The sequence below is a fragment of the Oncorhynchus keta genome, chromosome 10 (genome assembly GCF_023373465.1).
Source record: "Oncorhynchus keta strain PuntledgeMale-10-30-2019 chromosome 10, Oket_V2, whole genome shotgun sequence".
NCBI lineage: Eukaryota > Metazoa > Chordata > Actinopteri > Salmoniformes > Salmonidae > Oncorhynchus > Oncorhynchus keta.
In genome coordinates, this window is record NC_068430.1 from 63,584,242 (window position 1) to 63,604,722 (window position 20,481).

General features: G+C 43.4%; 1 protein-coding gene across 4 annotated transcripts in view; it reads right to left on the minus strand.

The window, feature by feature from the left end:
- Window positions 1-480: 480 nt before the first annotated feature.
- LOC118371475 (voltage-dependent calcium channel gamma-5 subunit-like) overlaps window positions 481-20,481 on the minus strand; it is a 36,023-nt gene continuing 16,022 nt past the window's right edge. Inside the window, exons 3-7 of one of the 4 annotated variants that reach the window (XM_035756918.2) lie at window positions 13,173-13,259; window positions 9,922-10,242; window positions 4,834-4,974; window positions 3,606-3,751; window positions 481-3,128 (exon numbers count right to left, since the gene is read on the minus strand). In XM_035756918.2, coding sequence (XP_035612811.1) covers window positions 2,856-3,128; window positions 3,606-3,751; window positions 4,834-4,974; window positions 9,922-10,242; window positions 13,173-13,259 — 968 coding nt within the window. In that variant the 3' untranslated portion in view covers window positions 481-2,855. Of the gene's footprint in view, window positions 3,129-3,605; window positions 3,752-4,833; window positions 4,975-9,921; window positions 10,243-11,683; window positions 11,964-13,172; window positions 13,260-20,481 lie in introns of those variants that run through there. The other 3 variants (XM_035756919.2, XM_052527506.1, XM_035756920.2) reach the window with 3 other exon arrangements.

Sequence of the window (20,481 nt, forward strand, 5' to 3'; positions counted from 1 at the left end):
TAGCATGGCTACCAATGAGTAGAACATCCAGACGGTTATAACTTACACATGTAATAGTCTATACAAAATGTATTTCAGTCTATGTATATGTTTATGATTAAATATATACAGTGTTAACACAAATACATTGTAACGAGAAGACTGTTCTAATCTGAAGAAACAACTCAAATAGTGTTTTGACAATGTGGAGATAGTTCATATTTGTTTGGCAGTTTTAACATTTGGATTTTTTTCTCAAAATATACGATTTATCCTTCAAACTGAACAAAGCTATCAAGTGGAAACATGCCGTATGTATTTTATGAAGATCCAATGTAGAAATGTTGCCTGTTGAACAACCACAACACTATCGGATGTTTTCAGACTGAGCCACACGCTTCTCCACTCCAATACCCTTCTCCTTTTTTGCTATCCCCCCCCCCCTTTGCGCACTGTGGGTAGAAACTTCTAGGCTGTCAATGAGACCACTTAACAAGAAAAAACATAGTAATTGTTATTTATTAACAATATTAACATCAGTCACAACATTGAACATCGACAATAGTTGTGTCCTCTAGATTGATAATTGACTTAAAAATATACAAAGATTGAACAAATAATGAGGTCTTACTATGGCATAAATACTATAACTTAAATATATGTATATGAGACAAGATGTATTTTCAAGTTAGTCACATTTAACACAGTAAGATTTTTTTCTAACAGGGCCTCTCCTTAATTAATCAATGTCAAATTCCTAATGGCACCCTATTCCCTACATAGCAAACTACTTTTGTCCAGGGCCATGGGGTGCCATTTGGGACACACACAACAATCCAAAGACAAACTGCTTACATTTATTTAATTTTGTATTTAACCTTTATTTATCTAGGTAAGTCAGTTAAGAACAATTTCTTATTTACAATGATGGCCTAGGAACAGTGGGTTAACTGCCTTGTTCAGGGGCAGAACGACAGATTTCTACCTTGTCAGCTTGGGGATTTGATCTAGCAACCTTTCGGTTACTGGCCCAATTCTCTAACCACTAGGCTACCTGACCCCCCTATGTAACTATGCATATGCAATCTGATAGAAAACTTGTTTTAAGTATACATTTGACATTTCCAGTGATTTACTCCATTGCCAAAAAGCAGATTATTTTACAGGTACACTACCGGCCAAACATTTTAGAACACCTTCTCATTCAAGGGTTTTTCTTTATTTTTTATATTTTCTACATTGTTGAATAATAGTGAAGACCTCAAAACAATGAAATAACACATATGGAATCAGGTAGTAACCAAAAGTGTTAAAAAATATATATTTTATATTTGAGATTCTTCAAAAAGCCACCCTTTACCTTGATGACAGCTTTGCACACTCTTGGCATTCTCTCAATTATGTCAAGAACAGCTCAAATAAGCAAAGAGAAACAACAGTCCATTACTTTAAGACATGGCTACCACAGCATTCTGCAGCGATACGCCATCCCATCTGGTTTGGGCTTAGTGGGACTATCATTTGTTTTTCAACAGGACAATAACCCAACACACCTCCAGGCTGTGTAAGGACTATTTGAACAAGAAGGAGAGTGATGGAGTGCTGCATCAGATGACCTGGCCTCCACAATCCCCCGACCTCAATCAAATTGAGATGTTTGGGATGAGTCATACTGCAGAGTGAAGGAAAAACAGCCAACAAGTGCTCAGCATATGTTGGAACTCCTTCAAGACGTTTGGAAAAGCATTCCAGGTGAAGCTGGTTGAGAGAATGCTAAGAGTGTGCAAAGCTGTCATCAGCAAAGGGTGGCTATTTGAAGAATCTCAACTATAAAATATTTTGGTTACTACATGATTACATACTGTATATGATATTTCATAGTTTTGATGTCTTCACTGTTATTCTACAATGTAGAAAATAGTAAAAACAAAATAAAAACCATTTTGACCAGTAGTGTATAAGTAAGTGCCTGGTGCACTATTAACAGCAAAATCAGGATCAGCTTATATCAACTTTGCATCCTTCATCAGCTACATTACATTCAAACTGGCTCTCCATATCTGATGGTCACAATGACTATCAAACCATGTTCTGGGGCTATACACACACTATTCTCCTTTCTCTCTCCTTCAGCTTCATCATCCCTTTACACCCCCCCCCTTTTCACTGCATTATGTACATCCTGTAATTCTGCAGGGACTCCATTTGGACTCCATGGATGTAGTAGTAGCTCCCTGGTTTCTTTCCATTCAAACATATACAAACATTATCTCTGTCTTTATTAACAGTACAACAGTGCTGAGCGTGAGATGGACGATGAAAGAAAAAAGATTTAAATTGATAAATTACGTGTAATGAACATCCTGCTCTCTGACGGGATGATTAAACCCACAGTCAAAATAAATAGATAATAAAGAGAGAAACGTTTCACTTTCAATCTACCCACTTATAGTATATTATCTTACAAGTTATACAGTTGACAGAAGGGTTACCGGGGAGATATCGGCTTCTATATTGACCAAGATGGAGAACGTACTGTACGGCGAAGGTGAACAAGGTCTGATTGAGAATCACTACTTCTACTGTACTATGAGTAAAACCAGAAATGGAAGGTCGGCTGTGGGGGTCGCCATCTCCCAAATGTGTCAAAATTCAGAAAACTGTACTACAAGAGGACTTCAAAAGAGGTCGTCACACACATGGAAAAAGATACGCCCCCCCCTCTCTCATAAAACGCAGCCTAGGCGCCTCCCCATCAGCCCTCTCAATCGCCCTCCTCTAGACCGAACAACCTAGTCTACCACCTCAGTCAGACTCTCCCTTCCTGGGGATGTGTGTACAACCCACTGCCCAGGCTCCAGGGCTTCACGCAGGCCTCAGCATGGTGAGGAGGACATGCGGTCATACTCGGGACACTTGAGGAGCGCTGGGTAGTTGGAGTGGAGAGAGTGGTTCATCTGGAGCGAGGCTTCGCTGGAGATGCTGGAGGGGCTGCGGCCGTGCTGGTCCCAGGTGTCCGGGTGCAGGAACTGACCAGAGTAGTCGGAGCAGTTGCTGTGGCGCGGCCCGTATAAGCCCGGGTGGGGTCTGTACATCTCCTCGGCCGTGTAGCGCTTCATGAACAGGTAGACGGACATGACGCCGGCCGTCTGGAGATACATGACAGATGCAAGGGAGCAGGATAACTTACAGTATCCTCTTCAACAAATGATATCACAACGGCAGGGTTGTGCCTTGAAGAACAGTTAATTGCCCAATCAACCTAGATGTCCCCTTATCTGTATCAGACTTAAGAATATGGGTATCATTGCGCAAAATATTTGTTCTACATAGACCCCTAGACCCTATGTCAGCATTTCCCAAACTTTGTCCTCGGGATGCCACGTTTAGTTTTTTCCTTAGCACTATACAGGCGATTCAAATAATCAACCAATCATCAAGCTTTGATTATTTGAATCAGATGGGCAAAATTAACCAATACGTGCAGTTCGGGAAATGCTGCCCTATGTACTACTCTACATTGACAGGTGTAAGCAAAATGCATAGGCTCTAGGGGGTAGGTTAGGCTATGGGGTTGGATTTGGGATTGGGCCCACAATGTAATGAAGAAGCAAGGAGGAAGTTACCTCAGTGAGCAGAAAGGAGATGGCAGCGAAAGCGAAGGACCAGCCATACTGGTAACTGAAGTAGGCCTCGTTGGTCTTGGTCCTGTTCAACATCTCATCATTAATACTGGAGATGTACAACACCAGGCCCACCACCAGAGACAGACCTAGCAGAGAGAGAGGACGGATGGAGAGAAGAGAATGGGGCGCGAGAGAACGAGTGTGTTTAAGAGAGAGAGCAAGTGATAGGAAGAATACAGATTCTTCTGCATAAGCAGGATGTTGTAATTCTATGGTGATATATTTGCGTACTTGTACAGTATGTTAATGATATGCAACATTCCATTAGAAATAGAAATGGGTAGTATAGCTGTCATGGTGTGATCACTGATACAGGACCCCAATTTCCTGTTACTACGCAACAAGGGCTGCATTCTATGGTAATGCCAGTAACAATTGTGCATGCAAATCACTACTAGATGAAAAACCAAAGAATGTGTCCTGGGGATTTAAAATGAAACCATATTGAGCCAGTTTCCTTGACACAGATTAAACCTAGTCCTGGAATAACACACATTGTCCATGGAGATCTGTCACATCTGCTCCTGCTACGCCCTCGTGTTCATCTGGTGTCTCCTTGACCTGCAGCGACTGCCCCAGTACACTCTCTCCCTCTCTCACTCTCTCCCTGTGTGTGATTGTGTGGTTGGAGACAGGTGTGCTGGAGTCAGAGCAGATCCCCACCAGCTGCAACCCGTTCCAGAATCAAGACCTCTACAAATACTCAGTCCTGCCACTTCAACTCTGCCAGAACGTAATCTCTGCTCATTTTGCTGCTCTGACTCTAGCTCCTGTCCCACATCTCACCACCCTGCTACCCTGTTCTGGATTCACCACACCACCACTCCATTGGATTCCCCTCTGGACCCTGTCCCAACCCAGCTCACTCCAACCTCAGCCTCCACATCTAGTTTCCTACAACTCATCCGAGCTTCCCCGGATCTGCACTCCATATCTCCCTGTGTTACACTAAATACCTTGGTTCATTGCATTTCCGTTTCTTCGTCTGAGTCTGCTGTTTGGTTCCCCTGTGCCGCTCCGCCTCACAGAGATTCTCCATTTAAATAGTTCATTAGTCCAGGACTAGGTTCAATCTGTTTTCCAGGAAACTGGCACTTAAACTCAATAAATAATGTGAAGGATCTCTTGTTTCAACAAAATGCATTCACAGAAGTGATATGTCATTTACCTGAGAGGATGAAGAAGATTCCGGAGATGAAGGCCAGGATGGTGCGGTGGGGCCGGATATGTCCGATATTGCTCAGGACAAAACCAATGAACAAGAAGAAGAGACTCACCAGGGGGAAGGGAGTGGCTGAACGGATCATCTCTGGAACAGGGGAAGGAGAAAGAATGGATGATACAATTACTACGTTTGTTCGTTTGTTCATGAGTTTGTTCATTCATTTATTCAGTCAATTCATCCAAGTCAATCTATTGTGATGAGTCTGTTCTGCAAAGAGTTTAAATATACGAGTCAATTAAATGTGTTATCTAACCACTGAGATAAAGCACAACATGATTTGATTGACTCAGTAAAAGAATCCTAAAGCAGTGAATAGCATATAGCAAACACTAGATTTTTTTCCTGGTTAAATTGGTTTTGTAACTTTTTTTCAACTTCTCACAGTTGATTGCTTTTCCCTCTTGAGGTCTCTGACAAACAAGGAGCAATATAGCTACCTCTGTTCCTGGTGTCATTCCATTTGCACACACCAAGGGGTGGTTCCACTGCCTGGGATGTCTCCACAGGCATCTCAACTTAAGGAGATGTTGCTGGGACCCCCACTGTGAGAATGTTTTCTCCCTGGATTCTCCATTAACCATACCAATATAACTGCAAGCCCCAATTCTGACTTGTGCTCTAATATCTGCTTCACTGACTTCTGCTCTCGTAAAACCCTGGGTTTTCTCCACGTTAACACTAGAAGCTTATGACCTAAAATTGATTAATTGAAAGTGTGGGTTCACAGCTCCAATCCAGATGTGTTGGTCATCACTGAGACGTGGTTAAGAGAGTGTTTTGAATACGGATGTTTTCTGGTTATAACCTTTTTCAGCGAGACAGATCTGCCAAAGGTGGGGGAGTGGCATTCTTAACCAAGGATCACCTTCCGTGCTCAGTTGTCTCCACCAAGTCTGTCCACAAACAATTTGATTTGCTGGTTTTAAGTATTAAACTAACTATTAAACTCAAATAGCTCCTTGATGACTGTTGCTGGGTGCTATCGTCCTCCATCAGCACCGGCCTGTACCTTACCTGCCCTAACCTCTCTCCTGGCCCCCTACACCAAGTCTGAATTTGTCCTGCTAGGTGACCTAAACTGGGACATGCTTAATCGACCTGACCAAGTCCTAAAGCAATGGGACTCCCTAAATCTCTCTCAGATTATTACCAATCCCGCAAGGTATGACTCCAACTCCCAGAAAAGGCTACTCTTCTTGATGTTATCCTCACAAATAATCCTGATAGGAATCACTCTGGTGTTTTCTGTAATGACCTTAGTGATCACTGTTTTACAGCCTGTGTTCGTAATGGCTGCTCAGTGAAACGACCTGTCCTGATTTTTCATAGACACTTGCTAAAATACTTTAATGAGCAAAGCCTTCCTTCGTGAACTGGCCTCTGTAAAATGGTATAGAATCCGCTTGATCCCCTCTATCGAAGATGCTTGGACCTTCTTTTTTGATATTTTCAGTGGTATTGTTAACGACCACACCCCCATAAAGAAAATGAGAATTAAAAACATGTTCAGCCCCTGGTTCGACTGTGATCTTTTAGAGTTACTCCACCTCAAGAATTACATTTGGTGAAAGGCTCGGCATACGCATACTCAGGCTGACTGACTCTCGTTCAGGCAAATGAGAAATAAGTGCACTCAGGCTATCCGGAAGGCCAAAGTTAGTTTAAGGAGCAGTTCTCTCTGTGGGTCAGACCTCAATAAGTTCTTTAATCACCACTTCATTAAGACTCATCCATGCCTCTTTCCCATCCAACATTTCCTCATCTCCCACCCCTTTAATGTGACTATCCCCAATGTTTTGCCCTCTTATTCCCCTGGCTTTCTTGATGTCTATAGTATTTTCTTGGGTATGCAATCTGGTTTCTGCCCAGGTTATGGTTATATCACCATTGCGCTTGATTCTAAGCAATGTTGTGCTGCTATTTTTATTTACATGGCCAAATCTTTTGATACGGTAGACCTTTCCATTCTTGTGGGCCGACTAAGGAGTATTGGTGTCTCTGAGGGGTCTTTGGTCTGGTTTGCTAATTACCTAAGAGTGCAGTGTATAAAGTCAGAAAATCTGCCTTCTCAGCCACTGCCTGCCACCAAGGGAGTACCCCAAGGCTCAATCCTAAGCCCCACGCTCTTCTCAATTTACATCAACAACATAGCTCAGGCAGTAGGAAGCTCTCTCATCCATTTATATACAGATACTCAGCTGGCCCCTCCCTGGATTGTGTGTTAAATGTTCTACAACAAAGCTTTCTTGGTGTCCAACAAGCTCTCCCTACCCTTAACCTTTTTCTGAACACCTCCAAAACAGGTCCAAATGTGGTTTGGTAAGAAGAATGCCCTTCTCCCCACAGGTGTGATTACTACCTCTGAGGGTTTAGAGCTTAAGGTAGTCACCTCATACAAGTACTTGGGAGTATGGCTAGACTGTACACTGCCCTTCCCTCAGCATATATCAACGCTGCAGGCTAAAGTAACATCCAGACTTGGTTTCGTCTATTGTAATCGCTCCTCTTTCACCCCAGCTGCCAAACTAACCCTGACTCAGATGACCATACTACCCATTCTAGATTACAGAGACATAATTTATAGATCGGCAGGTAAGGGTGCTCTCGAGCGATTTGATGTGCTTTACCATTCGGCCATCAGATTTGCCACCAATGCTCCTCATAGGACACATGACTGCACTCTATACTCCTCTGTAAACTGGTCATCTCTGTATACCCATCGCAAGACCCACTGGTTGATGTTTATTTATAAAACCCTCTTAGGCCTCACTCCCCCTATCTGAGATATCTACTGCAGCCATCATCCTCCACATACAACACCCGTTCTGCCAGTCACTCTCTGTTAACGGTCCCCAGAGCAAACACATTCCTGGGTTCCTCGTCTTTTTAGTTCGCTGCAGCTAGCGACTGGAACAAGCTGCACAAAACACTCAAACTAGACAGTTTGATCTCAATCTCTTCATTCAAAGACTCAATCATGGCAAAGACACTCTTACTGACAGTTGTGGCTGCTTTGCATGATGTATTGTTGTCTCAACCTTCTTGCCCTTTGCGCTGTTGTCTGTGCCCAATAATGTTTGTACCATGTTTTGTGCTGCTACCATGTATCATGTTGTATTGCTGCCTTGCTATGTTGTCGTCTTAGGTCTCTCTTCATGCAGTGTTGTCTCTTGTCCTATATTTATATATATATTTTTTTTTAAATTCCAGCCGCCGTCCCCGCAGGAGGCCTTTTGGTAGGTCATCATAGTAAATAAGAATTTGTTCTTAACTGACTTGCCAGGCTAAATAAATACATAAACAACTATGATATGAAGCAGGAGCAGACCATAGGTCAATTTTCATAGCCTGGGTAAAGAGGCAGGTCTATGCTACAGCTGTAATGAACACGATGGGAGACAGAGAGCTGATTTCAAGCGCAGGGCGCAGCAGGTGTCTATTGTAAAGGACCACAGGAGGAGGCAGGTAGCTGGGTCCAGAGGCAGGCAGAAGGCCATACACAGGGGCTTGTAAATGGCAACAGTACAGTCAGGGAAAAGGCTTGTAACGTTGTCCATGAGATCAGGAAATCCGAAAGTACAGGCAGGGAATAGTCAAAAGGTGTCGTTAATGAGGCAAGCCAAAACTATCATGCACAGGAGGATTAAATCATGGTAAAATAGAGCTCCGAAGTGTGTCACAAAACAAACAAGACCTCACAATGATGGGGTGCAAAGAGCTGAACTAAATAGTGTGTGAACAGGTGATCAGAAATCAGGTGATTGGGATCTGGAGAGTGCGCTGTGTTCAGGGGATCTATGTGTTTGAGAGTGTGAGCTGGAAAGTGGGCTGGAAAGTGAGCTGCGTTCAGGGGATCTACGTGTTTGAGAGTGTGAGCTGGAAAGTGGGCTGGAAAATGAGCTGGAAAGTGGGCTGGAAAGTGAGCTGCGTTCAGGGGATCTGCGTGTTTGAGAGTGAGTTGGAAGCAGACGTTACAGTACCCCCCTCCATGGGCGGCTCTTGACGGCTTAGGAAGCTGAGCAGGGGACCTCCCTAGGGACGTGGAGCTGGGTGGTCAGGACGGTTACGGTAGAAAGCCAGGATCATAGCTGGGTTGAGGATGTCCTGGGGGGAGATCCAGCACCGTTCTTCAGGTCCGTACCCCTCCCAATCCACCAGGTAGTGGATACGACCACCCAGGCGCTTGGAGTCAAGGAGGACTTGGCTGAATAAGCCGGTGCACCGCCGACATCAAATGGAGAGGGTGAGCCACTGTACCTCACAGGCTTGAGATGGGACACATGGAAGGACGAGGAGATCCGGTAATGGCGGAGCAACTGGAGACGGTAAGTGACAGGATTGATGCGTTGTGTAATTTTGAAAGGACCAATGAACCGGGGACTAAACTTTTTGCAGGGGTCACGAAACTGAATGTCCCGGGTAGAGAGCCACACACGTTGCCCAGGTTGGAAGTGCAGAGTAGGTCGACAAACCGTTTCTGGGAGAGGGAAGCTTGATGTAGGTGCCGATGTGCGGTCTCCCAAACCTGCTCACACTGTCGAAACCACTCATCGATGTTAGGCACAGTTCCGGGCTCTGTCTCCCATGGGAACACGTGGGTTGGTGTCCGAGGACAAACTGAAAAGGAGTACGATGGAGTGCACCCGGGAGTTCTGTGCTTATTCGGCCCAGCCTAGACAGCGACTCCACTCGTGTAGTTGGTGGGTGCAGTGTTGGTGAAGGTACTTCCCTATTTCCTGATTCAGGTGTTCCGGCTGCCCGTTGGCTTGGCGATGGTATCCGGAGGATAGGTTGATGGAGACCCCCAGCCGGTCGCAGAAGGCTCGCCACACTCTGGAGACGAACTGGGATCCCATACAGACGAAACATCTGTTGGAACATGCACTCGGCCATTTCCATGGCATTATGTAGATACGGAAGGGGGATGAGTCGACCCACCTTGGAGAACTGAAGAGTTTAGCAGATCAGTGAGGAAATTCATGGCGATGTGGGACCATGGTCTGTGTGGTGTAGGTAAATGCTCAAGCTTACCGGTAGGTAGTTGGCGAGGGCTCTTTGCCCATGCACAGACGGGACAGGAAAGCACGTAATCTCTGACGTCTGCTGTTAGGAATGACCACCAGAACTTGCGTGTCAGTAGCTCCGTGGTCTGGGTGACCCTGGGATGGCCAGAACTCAGCGAGGTATGGTACCACAGCATTAGCTGGGGTCTGACGGACGCCGGAACGTAGGTCTTGCCTGCAGGGGTGTCGGGAGGTGCTGGGTCGTGGCGTAGGGCCTCTTGGATGGCTGATTGGATTTCCCACTGTATGGGTCCCATGACACAAGACGGAGACAGGATGGGCTCGGGAGCTGGGTTAGAGGAAGGGGAGTCAAATAGACGGGATAAGGAATCGGCCTTCACATTTTTCTTGCCAGACAGATAGGTGACGGTGAAGTTGAAGTTGAAGCGGGTGAAGAAGAGCAACCAGTGAGCCTGTCTGGGGTTGAGCCTCTTAGCACTTCTTAAGTACTCCAAATTTCAGTGGTCTAATTGGTGATTAGCTCTCTCTAAACAGTGGACCCACTCTTCAATAGCCAGCTTAAAAATGGTGAGGAGTTCTCAGTTCCCATCATCATAAACTCATCAAAAAAAGAAAACGCCCCTTTCTCAGGACTTTCAAAGATAATTCGTAAAAATCCAAATAACTTCACAGATCTTCATTGTAAAAGGTTTGTTTCCCATTTTCCCATGCTTGTTCAATGAATACAATTGTGTCTGGTAGTATATTGGTCTGGTCTGTGGGTTTTTGCAAATTATTTAAATTGTGAGACAGAACCCCACAGGTCTTATTACTGCTTTCTGAGTTTTGTAAATCTTCATTCTCCCCTTCTTCACTTTAGGCCTTATGGGAATCTCTCTCACTGTATTTTACATATACTCAAACTGCGTCTCCTCTGACAGTGTGTCTCCAGGGTCCTAGTGCCTGCATTTGGCCTGAGGGACATCTCTCGCAAAATAAATAGCACCTTGCATTTTTCATATCTCCCTCCCTATCCCTTGTTAGAGTGGAATAAGCCATGCCTCAAGAGGCAAGTCAGGAATAGCATAAACATACATCTATATGGGGGGGAGATGTGTGAATTCTGTGGATGTGTGTCAGTTGGGACCACTGTAGCACTACTCTACTTTACATCCATTCAGTCCATCCCAAGCCTGTGCCGTATGGATTTTTTATTATTTTTTACTACATTTTCTCTTACACAGAACATACGGTAGGGTTTGGCAACATTCAGCTAAAAATTGGTTTAATTGACCAAATCTGTTCAAGTATTTCCACTAAAAAAAGACAAACTCAGCAATAAAAAGAAACATCCCTTTCTCAGGACCCTGTCTTTCAAAGATAATTCGTAAAATCCACAGATCGTCATTGTAAAGGGTTTAAACACTGTTTCCCATGCTTGTTCAATGAACCATTAACAATTAATGAACATGCACCTGTGGAACGGCCGTTAAGACACTAACAGCTTACAGACAGTAGGTAATTAAGGTCATAGTTATGAAAACAGGACACTAAAGAGGCCTTTCTGCTGACTCTGATAAACACCAAAAGAAAGATGCCCAGGGTCCCTGCTCATCTGCGTGAACGTGCCTTAGGCATGCTGCAAAGAGGCATGAGGACTGCCGATGTGGCCAGGGCAATAAACTGCAATGTCCATTCTGTGAGAAGCCTAAGACAGCGCTACAGGGAGACAGGCCAGGACAGGACTGGCAAAAAGTGCTCTTCACTGACGAGTCAAGGTTTTGTCTCACCAGGGGTAATGGTTGGATTTGTGTTTATCGTCGAAGGAATGAGCGTTACACCGAGGCCTGTACTCTGGAGCAGGATCGATTTGGAGGTGGAGGGTCCGTCATGGTCTGAGGTGGTGTGTCTCAGCATCATCGGACTGAGCTTGTTGTCATTGCAGGCAATCTCAACGCTGTGTGTTACAGGGAAGGCATCCTCCCTCATGTGGTACCCTTCCTGCAGGCTCATCCTGACATGACCCTCCAGCATGACAATGCCACCAGACATACTGCTCATTCTGCGCGTGATTTCCTGCAAGACATGAATATCAGTGTTCTGCTATGGTCAGCGAACAGCCCGGATCTCAATCCCATTGAGAGTGTCTGGGACCTGTTGGATTAGAGGGTGAGGGCTATTCCCCCCAGAAATGTCCAGGAACTTGCAGGTGCCTTGGTGGAAGAGTGGGTAACATCTCACAGCAAGAACTGGCAAATCTGGTGCAGTCCATGAGGAGGAGATGCAATGGCCACACCAGATATTGACTGTTACTTTTCTGTGGAACTTGTTCAGTTTATGTCTCAGTTGTTGAATCTTATGTTCATACAAATATTTACACATTTTATTTTTTTAACCTTTTTAACTAGGCAAGTCAGTAAAGAACAGATTCTTATTTTCAATGACGGCCTAGGAACAGTGAGTTAACTGCCTGTTCAGGGGCAGAACGACAGATTTAAGTTTGCTGAAAATAAATGCAGTTGACAGTGAGAAGATGTTTCTTTTTTGCTGAGTTTATGTGATCGTGTCTCAATGTAATGAAGGTATGAAATTGTTATTTTCAAATTCAAAATCTCTTTTTGGGCTTGTGGTCAATTTGCACTATTATTATAATAAACCATCCACTCAGACAAAAAATTGTCCCGCGGCTGAATCTAGTTACCTACCCCTGGCATACACCATGCATACCATGAGTACCTTCGGTCTCTCTAGGGGAATGACATAAGTATATGACATACAGTATGTGCATCGCATCATTGTCCACAGAATTCACTATTTGTCATAATGATAATTCAACATGCCTTTTGTTTGACATTATGACTTATGTCAAAGTTTTTAAAAATGTATTTTAACAACAGAAATATCTTGAGGCCTAAAGTGACAGCAGTCTGTCTGGCGGCCTAGGAGTTAGGCCAGGAGCTCTTCCTGACCATGTGATCTGATCTGAAAAAACTCTGGGCTCTGGTTATATGATCGTTAATGACTTGCCAGGTCATACAGTCAGGAAAAACTCTTGGCCCTACCTTTATGCCCTCCCACAACAGAACAGGTGTGTTTGTGCTCGGGACCAGAGTCCGTATTCCTAACGTATCCGCCTGTCCATGTTATCTCATACTGTACATGGTGATCTAAAAAGGTCAAACTGATCCTAAATCAGCACTCCTACTCTAAGACACTTGATATGTCCTCGGAACAGAGGAAGATGACACTGAGTTGAGCATATGACAAGTCTTCACTTACTCAGCACACTAACTGTAGACTCCGACGTCAGCTGCACGTTGGTGGGCATCACATACTCAATGGTGAAACAACGGCCCTTCTCATCTCCTACAACACAAGCAAAGGAGAAGGCATTTATTAAACCTTTACTACACCTTTAACGTGTGAATACAAAGCCCACACACTTGGGGCTCATCGCTAAAAAAGGGGGTAAGTAGAGTTAATCAATGGAATTGTGCAGGAATTAAATGGCATGAATGTAGATGAATAGACATAGGAGAGAACTGTTGCATAGAGTTGGGAATAGATATAGGAGAGAACTGTTGCATAGAGTTGGGAATAGACATAACAGAGAACTGTTGCATAGAGTTGGGAATAGACATGACAGAGAACTGTTGCATAGAGTTGGGAATAGACATAACAGAGAACTGTTGCATAGAGTTGGGAATAGACATAACAGAGAACTGTTGCATAGAGTTGGGAATAGACATAACAGAGAACTGTTGCATAGAGTTGGGAATAGACATAACAGAGAACTGTTGCATAGAGTTGGGAATAGACATAACAGAGAACTGTTGCATAGAGTTGGGAATAGACATAACAGAGAACTGTTGCATAGAGTTGGGAATAGATATAGGAGAGAACTGTTGCATAGAGTTGGGAATAGACATAGGAGAGAACTGTTGCATAGAGTTGGGAATAGACATAGGGAGAACTGTTGCATAGAGTTGGGAATAGACATAGGAGAGAACTGTTGCATAGAGTTGGGAATAGACATAACAGAGAACTGTTGCATAGAGTTGGGAATAGACATGACAGAGAACTGTTGCATAGAGTTGGGAATAGACATAACAGAGAACTGTTGCATAGAGTTGGGAATAGACATAACAGAGAACTGTTGCATAGAGTTGGGAATAGACATAACAGAGAACTGTTGCATAGAGTTGGGAATAGACATAGGAGAGAACTGTTGCATAGAGTTGGGAATAGACATAGGAGAGAACTGTTGCATAGAGTTGGGAATAGATATAGGAGAGAACTGTTGCATAGAGTTGGGAATAGACATAGGAGAGAACTGTTGCATAGAGTTGGGAATAGATATAGGAGAGAACTGTTGCATAGAGTTGAGAATAGACATAACAGAGAACTGTTGCATAGAGTTGAGAATAGACATAACAGAGAACTGTTGCATAGAGCTGGGAATAGATATAGGAGAGAACTGTTGCATAGAGTTGGGATTAGACATAGGAGAGAACTGTTGCATAGAGTTGGGAATAGATATAGGAGAGAACTGTTGCATAGAGTTGGGAATAGATATAGGAGAGAACTGTTGCATAGAGTTGTGAATAGATATAGGAGAGAACTGTTGCATAGAGTTGTGAATAGATATAGGAGAGAACTGTTGCATAGAGTTGGGAATAGATATAGGAGAGAACTGTTGCATAGAGTTGGGAATAGATATAGGAGAGAACTGTTGCATAGAGTTGGGAATAGATATAGGAGAGAACTGTTGCATAGAGTTGTGAATAGATATAGGAGAGAACTGTTGCATAGAGTTGTGAATAGATATAGGAGAGAACTGTTGCATAGAGTTGGGAATAGACATAGGAGAGAACTGTTGCATAGAGTTGCGAATAGACATAACAGAGAACTGTTGCATAGAGTTGGGAATAGATATAGGAGAGAACTGTTGCATAGAGTTGTGAATAGATATAGGAGAGAACTGTTGCATAGAGTTGGGAATAGACATAGGAGAGAACTGTTGCATAGAGTTGTGAATCGATATAGGAGAGAACTGTTGCATAGAGTTGGGAATAGATATAGGAGAGAACTGTTGCATAGAGTTGTGAATAGATATAGGAGAGAACTGTTGCATAGAGTTGGGAATAGACATAGGAGAGAACTGTTGCATAGAGTTGCGAATAGACATAGGAGAGAACTGTTGCATAGAGTTGGGAATAGATATAGGAGAGAACTGTTGCATAGAGTTGTGAATAGATATAGGAGAGAACTGTTGCATAGAGTTGGGAATAGACATAACAGAGAACTGTTGCATAGAGTTGGGAATAGATATAGGAGAGAACTGTTGCATAGAGTTGGGAATAGATATAGGAGAGAACTGTTGCATAGAGTTGGGAATAGACATAGGAGAGAACTGTTGCATAGAGTTGTGAATAGATATAGGAGAGAACTGTTGCATAGAGTTGGGAATAGACATAGGAGAGAACTGTTGCATAGAGTTGCGAATAGACATAGGAGAGAACTGTTGCATAGAGTTGGGAATAGATATAGGAGAGAACTGTTGCATAGAGTTGGGAATAGATATAGGAGAGAACTGTTGCATAGAGTTGCGAATAGACATAACAGAGAACTGTTGCATAGAGTTGGGAATAGATATAGGAGAGAACTGTTGCATAGAGTTGTGAATAGATATAGGAGAGAACTGTTGCATAGAGTTGGGAATAGACATAGGAGAGAACTGTTGCATAGAGTTGGGAATAGACATAGGAGAGAACTGTTGCATAGAGTTGGGAATAGATATAGGAGAGAACTGTTGCATAGAGTTGGGATTAGACATAGGAGAGAACTGTTGCATAGAGTTGGGAATAGATATAGGAGAGAACTGTTGCATAGAGTTGGGAATAGACATAGGAGAGAACTGTTGCATAGAGTTGGGATTAGACATAGGAGAGAACTGTTGCATAGAGTTGGGAATAGATATAGGAGAGAACTGTTGCATAGAGTTGGGAATAGATATAGGAGAGAACTGTTGCATAGAGTTGGGAATAGACATAGGAGAGAACTGTTGCATAGAGTTGGGAATAGATATAGGAGAGAACTGTTGCATAGAGTTGGGAATAGATATAGGAGAGAATAGGAGAGAACTGTTGCATAGAGTTGGGAATAGACATAGGAGAGAACTGTTGCATAGAGTTGGGAATAGACATAACAGAGAACTGTTGCATAGAGTTGGGAATAGATATAGGAGAGAACTGTTGCATAGAGTTGGGAATAGACATAGGAGAGAACTGTTGCATAGAGTTGGGAATAGACATAACAGAGAACTGTTGCATAGAGTTGGGAATAGACATAGGAGAGAACTGTTGCATAGAGTTGGGAATAGATATAGGAGAGAACTGTTGCATAGAGTTGGGAATAGACATAGGAGAGAACTGTTGCATAGAGTTGGGAATAGACATAGGAGAGAACTGTTGCATAGAGTTGGGAATAGATATAGGAGAGAACTGTTGCATAGAGTTGGGAATAGACATAGGAGAGAACTGTTGCATAGAGTTGGGAATAGATATAGGAGAGAACTGTTGCATAGAGTTGGGAATAGACATAACAGAGAACTGTTGCATAGAGTTGGGAATAGATATAGGAGAGAACTGTTGCATAGAGTTGGGAATAGACATAACAGAGAACTGTTGCATAGAGTTGGGAATAGACATAACAGAGAACTGTTGCATAGAGTTGGGAATAGATATAGGAGAGAACTGTTGCATAGAGTTGGGAATAGACATAACAGAGAACTGTTGCATAGAGTTGTGTTAATGGATTTAAACAGACAGACACCAGGGTTGTTAGATCAGGAACGAGGAAGATACAAGTGTTTGTGCCAACACCCAGCCATGACATTTTATCACCCTGTCCTGTGACGAAAGAGTGTTTATTTTAATTTCACCCTACCCACAGGTGATGGTGTGTGTGTGTATGTGTGTGCGTGGGTTTGAATCTCTCTCTCACGCTGCAGAATCTTAGCAGTAATTAACCCTCTTCAATAAGTGAGTCTTTGCTGTCAGTCTGGTATAATTTAATTACTAGAAGGCAAATGAAGAGCCATGGGATCCCTCGCTGCCTTATTAAGCCATAATGGCCTGTCCCAAATGGCACCCTATTCCCTAAATAGTGCACTACTTATGACCAGGGCTCTGGTCAAAAGTAATGCACTATGTAGGGAAAAGGGGGGCATTTGGAACGCATGCCATATTGTGTCAACGATGACATACACCATTGACAGTAACACTAGACAAGTCACAATTATATAGAGATGGCAGCAAATGGATTTATAATGATGTTGCACAACTATTGCTGTGGCGATGATGGACTGCAGTAAAATGTATTACATAATAAAAGGAATCAAATCAGACTGCAACTTTTAGACATACTACAGTATATATGTTCATAAATACTACTCAGCTCTGCCCAGAAAAACAACATTCAAATTAAAGCACCCAGCATTGTACCTGGTTAGGCCAGGAGGAGGACTTGGTGAACAGGTGAACCATGGTTAGATGGTTTGGTGGAATGAAAGAAAAGGACATGTATTTGTACTTGTGTACAGTACCCCTACATGTCCAAAGCAGGGCCCCAGTTTCTGGTCTGGAGTGTGAAGTAACAAGCTCTGCTGGTCGTCTACTTCGTAGCAACCTCGCGGTGCCAAAAGTCCTGGTTTGCCCAAGAAAGCCTACATAAATTCTAAATCGCCAGAACACCCCCAAAATTGAGGGAGGTTTTAGTCTCTAAAATTAGTTTATTATGATCAAGTTCGAACCCAACGTGAATTATTTGAAAGTTTGCTACAAATCAATAGATTGAATTAAACAGTGATCCATTCTGACAACTACATTTGTTGTCATACAGGACCATGTACTGAAACAGACCAATCACAGGTGGGTAGGCTACGAGGAAGTGCCATTCAGCAATATGGCGCCCTTCAAATTGTCCATACGGAATGCATGGATGACATTAGCGTTAGCACTATCTACTGGTTTTAATGTCTATGGTCCAAAGTCGATAGGTGGCTTATTTCAGTTTGTTCTAACTCAATATAACAAATCCCCTTCATTTTTCTTACTCGTCATGAGGTGGTTTACCGGACTCATACTAGTCATACTCCTGGACTAAAAAGCATGTTCAATGGAAAATCTCCTCGAAAAATGTCTTCCAGTCCAGGAAACTGGTCTTATGTGCATGTCGATCAACCAGTGACCTGTTTGCCATTTCTAAACTACTATAGCACCCTAGTCAGAACATCTTCTTCCCAGTCTCATGGACATGAGAGAAGTTAGCTTTTATACATCAGTGGATTGACCAGAGTCAATACAAACACAAATCAAACAGACTGGAACCAAAAGCTGCATTTAACACTACCACTCAACGGACGCTCGGCAGCATCAATACTGGGCATAACACAGCCCCCATTCACTCTTTATGTTGTAATGATGTATCATAACAGTACTGAGTCAGATAGGGACAGACACACTGGGCCTAACTAAACATAAGCCTAGAGTTTCTGGGTCAAACAGACAGCTAGCTGGGGCAGTTTAGCAACAAGGTCATTAAATCGCCGCTAAAACACAAATAATGGCTCCTTAGTCCTGCATTGGAAGTTGGTCTTTTGGACCAAGGCAAAACATTTGCTATTTAATCACCACAGAAACATTTCATGTTGACAGCGTGTTGCTTGAGAACATGTGGAGGTCAGGATAGACACGGAGGGCTAAAAAATACATGTTTACATGGAAGTACATTGTAAGTCGCTCTGGATAAGAGCGTCTGCTAAATGACTTAAATGTAAATGTAAATGTGCTTTGTACCATCATGTCACTTTGTACCATCATGTCACTTTGTACCATCATGTCACTTTGTACCATCATGTCACTTTGTACCATCATGTCACTGTGATACTTCCTGGGAAGTATAATGCTGGTGAGGGGAGAAATTAGCCAGTCCTCCCCATTTCTACCTCCACCAGCCGTCACTGGTATAATGGCAATATAGAAACAAATCCTGTTTATTGTCCTGACAAATATTACTTGGCAAGTGCATGCATTTTAAATACAGTACATGTTAGCTCATTAGTTAATGCACTGGCTACATTTGATTGTGTCAGCCTCAGCTACCTTGGGAGAGACGACAGTACATCAGAGAGGAAGTGAACACCTGTTTTACTGCTTGGAAACACTTTGAAAGATAGCGTCGCTCAGAGAGAAAAGGGGTGGCGTCTCAGTGCAGTGATGGGGTGGGGCCGGAAGGGGTAGAGCTTCCCTGTGATAGGGCACAAGGTAACCATGCGGGGTGGAGAAAAGCCTGTGTTAGTTCCCCTTGAAACAAGGCTTTTAGCAGTCAGAGGAGAAGGTGAACAGGGGTGTTGGTTTAGCTTGGCTAGTAGGGTCACTACTGCGTCTTCAGAAAGCGGGCCAGTTTATGGGCCTGGATAATAATGCAGGTGTTGTATGCTGGAATGACGAGTGGCATTGGCCAGCGCTGAGGAACACGTCAGCAATGGGACACATGGGGTAGTGACAAAGGAAAAAGAGAATGGAGAAGAGCATGATTTTTTTTTCACAGTCAGCATCCTAGAGTGAGAGAGCAGCCAGGCTGAGTTGATAGGACATGGTAATAACCCAACATGGGGAGACAGGGTAACTCAAGGACAGGTCACTGGGACGTAGCCGAGAGGGAGTGGAGAGAGAAGAGGATGAACATTTGACTCTCAAGAGTCTAGTGAACCAGCCTGCAGTGCCAGCCTATTTCTCCTTCTCGCCAACTCCTGTCATCACTTACCAAAACAGAAACAGACTGGCACAGAGGCCAGCTAGAAGCTACCAGTCATCAGACGTAGAAACTTCAGATACTGAAGTAAACAATGGTCAGTGTCCCTGAATGGTTATGATGATCTCGGGACACCTAAGGGGCAGACTATACCTTGATCCTAGATTTGTGCCTAAGGGTAAGGGGCAACATCTAGGGTGGCAGGTAGCTTAGCGGTTAGAGCGTTGGGCCAGTAACCGAAAGCTGGTTCTATTACCCGAACCGACAAAGTACAAATCTGACTATGTGTCCTTGAGCAAGGCACTTAACCCTAATTTGCTACAGGGGCGCCGTACTACTAAACTCAACTCTTAGGGAAAAAAAAGGTGTTATCTAGAACCTTAAAGGGGTATATGGCAGTCCCCATAGAATAACCTTTCTTTGGTTCCAGATATAATCCTTTTTGGTTCCAGGTAGAACCCTCTGTAGAAAAGGTACATACAACCCAAATGGTTCCACCAAAAGGGTTCTTTGGCTGTCCCAATAGGAGAACCTTTTTAAGTTGTATGTTCCAAAAGGGTTCTACCTGGAACCAAAATAGGTTCTCCACGGGGTCAGCGGAAGAACCCTTTTGGAACCCTTTTTTTCTAAGAGTGTATGGCTGATCCCGTAAAACCACAAATTTCACTATACCTATCTGGTGTTGGTGACAAAGCATATATCTTTTTTTTCAGCTCTGACTGCAGGGACATATGCATCTCTAATCTGAACTGATCCTAGATCTGTAATTAAG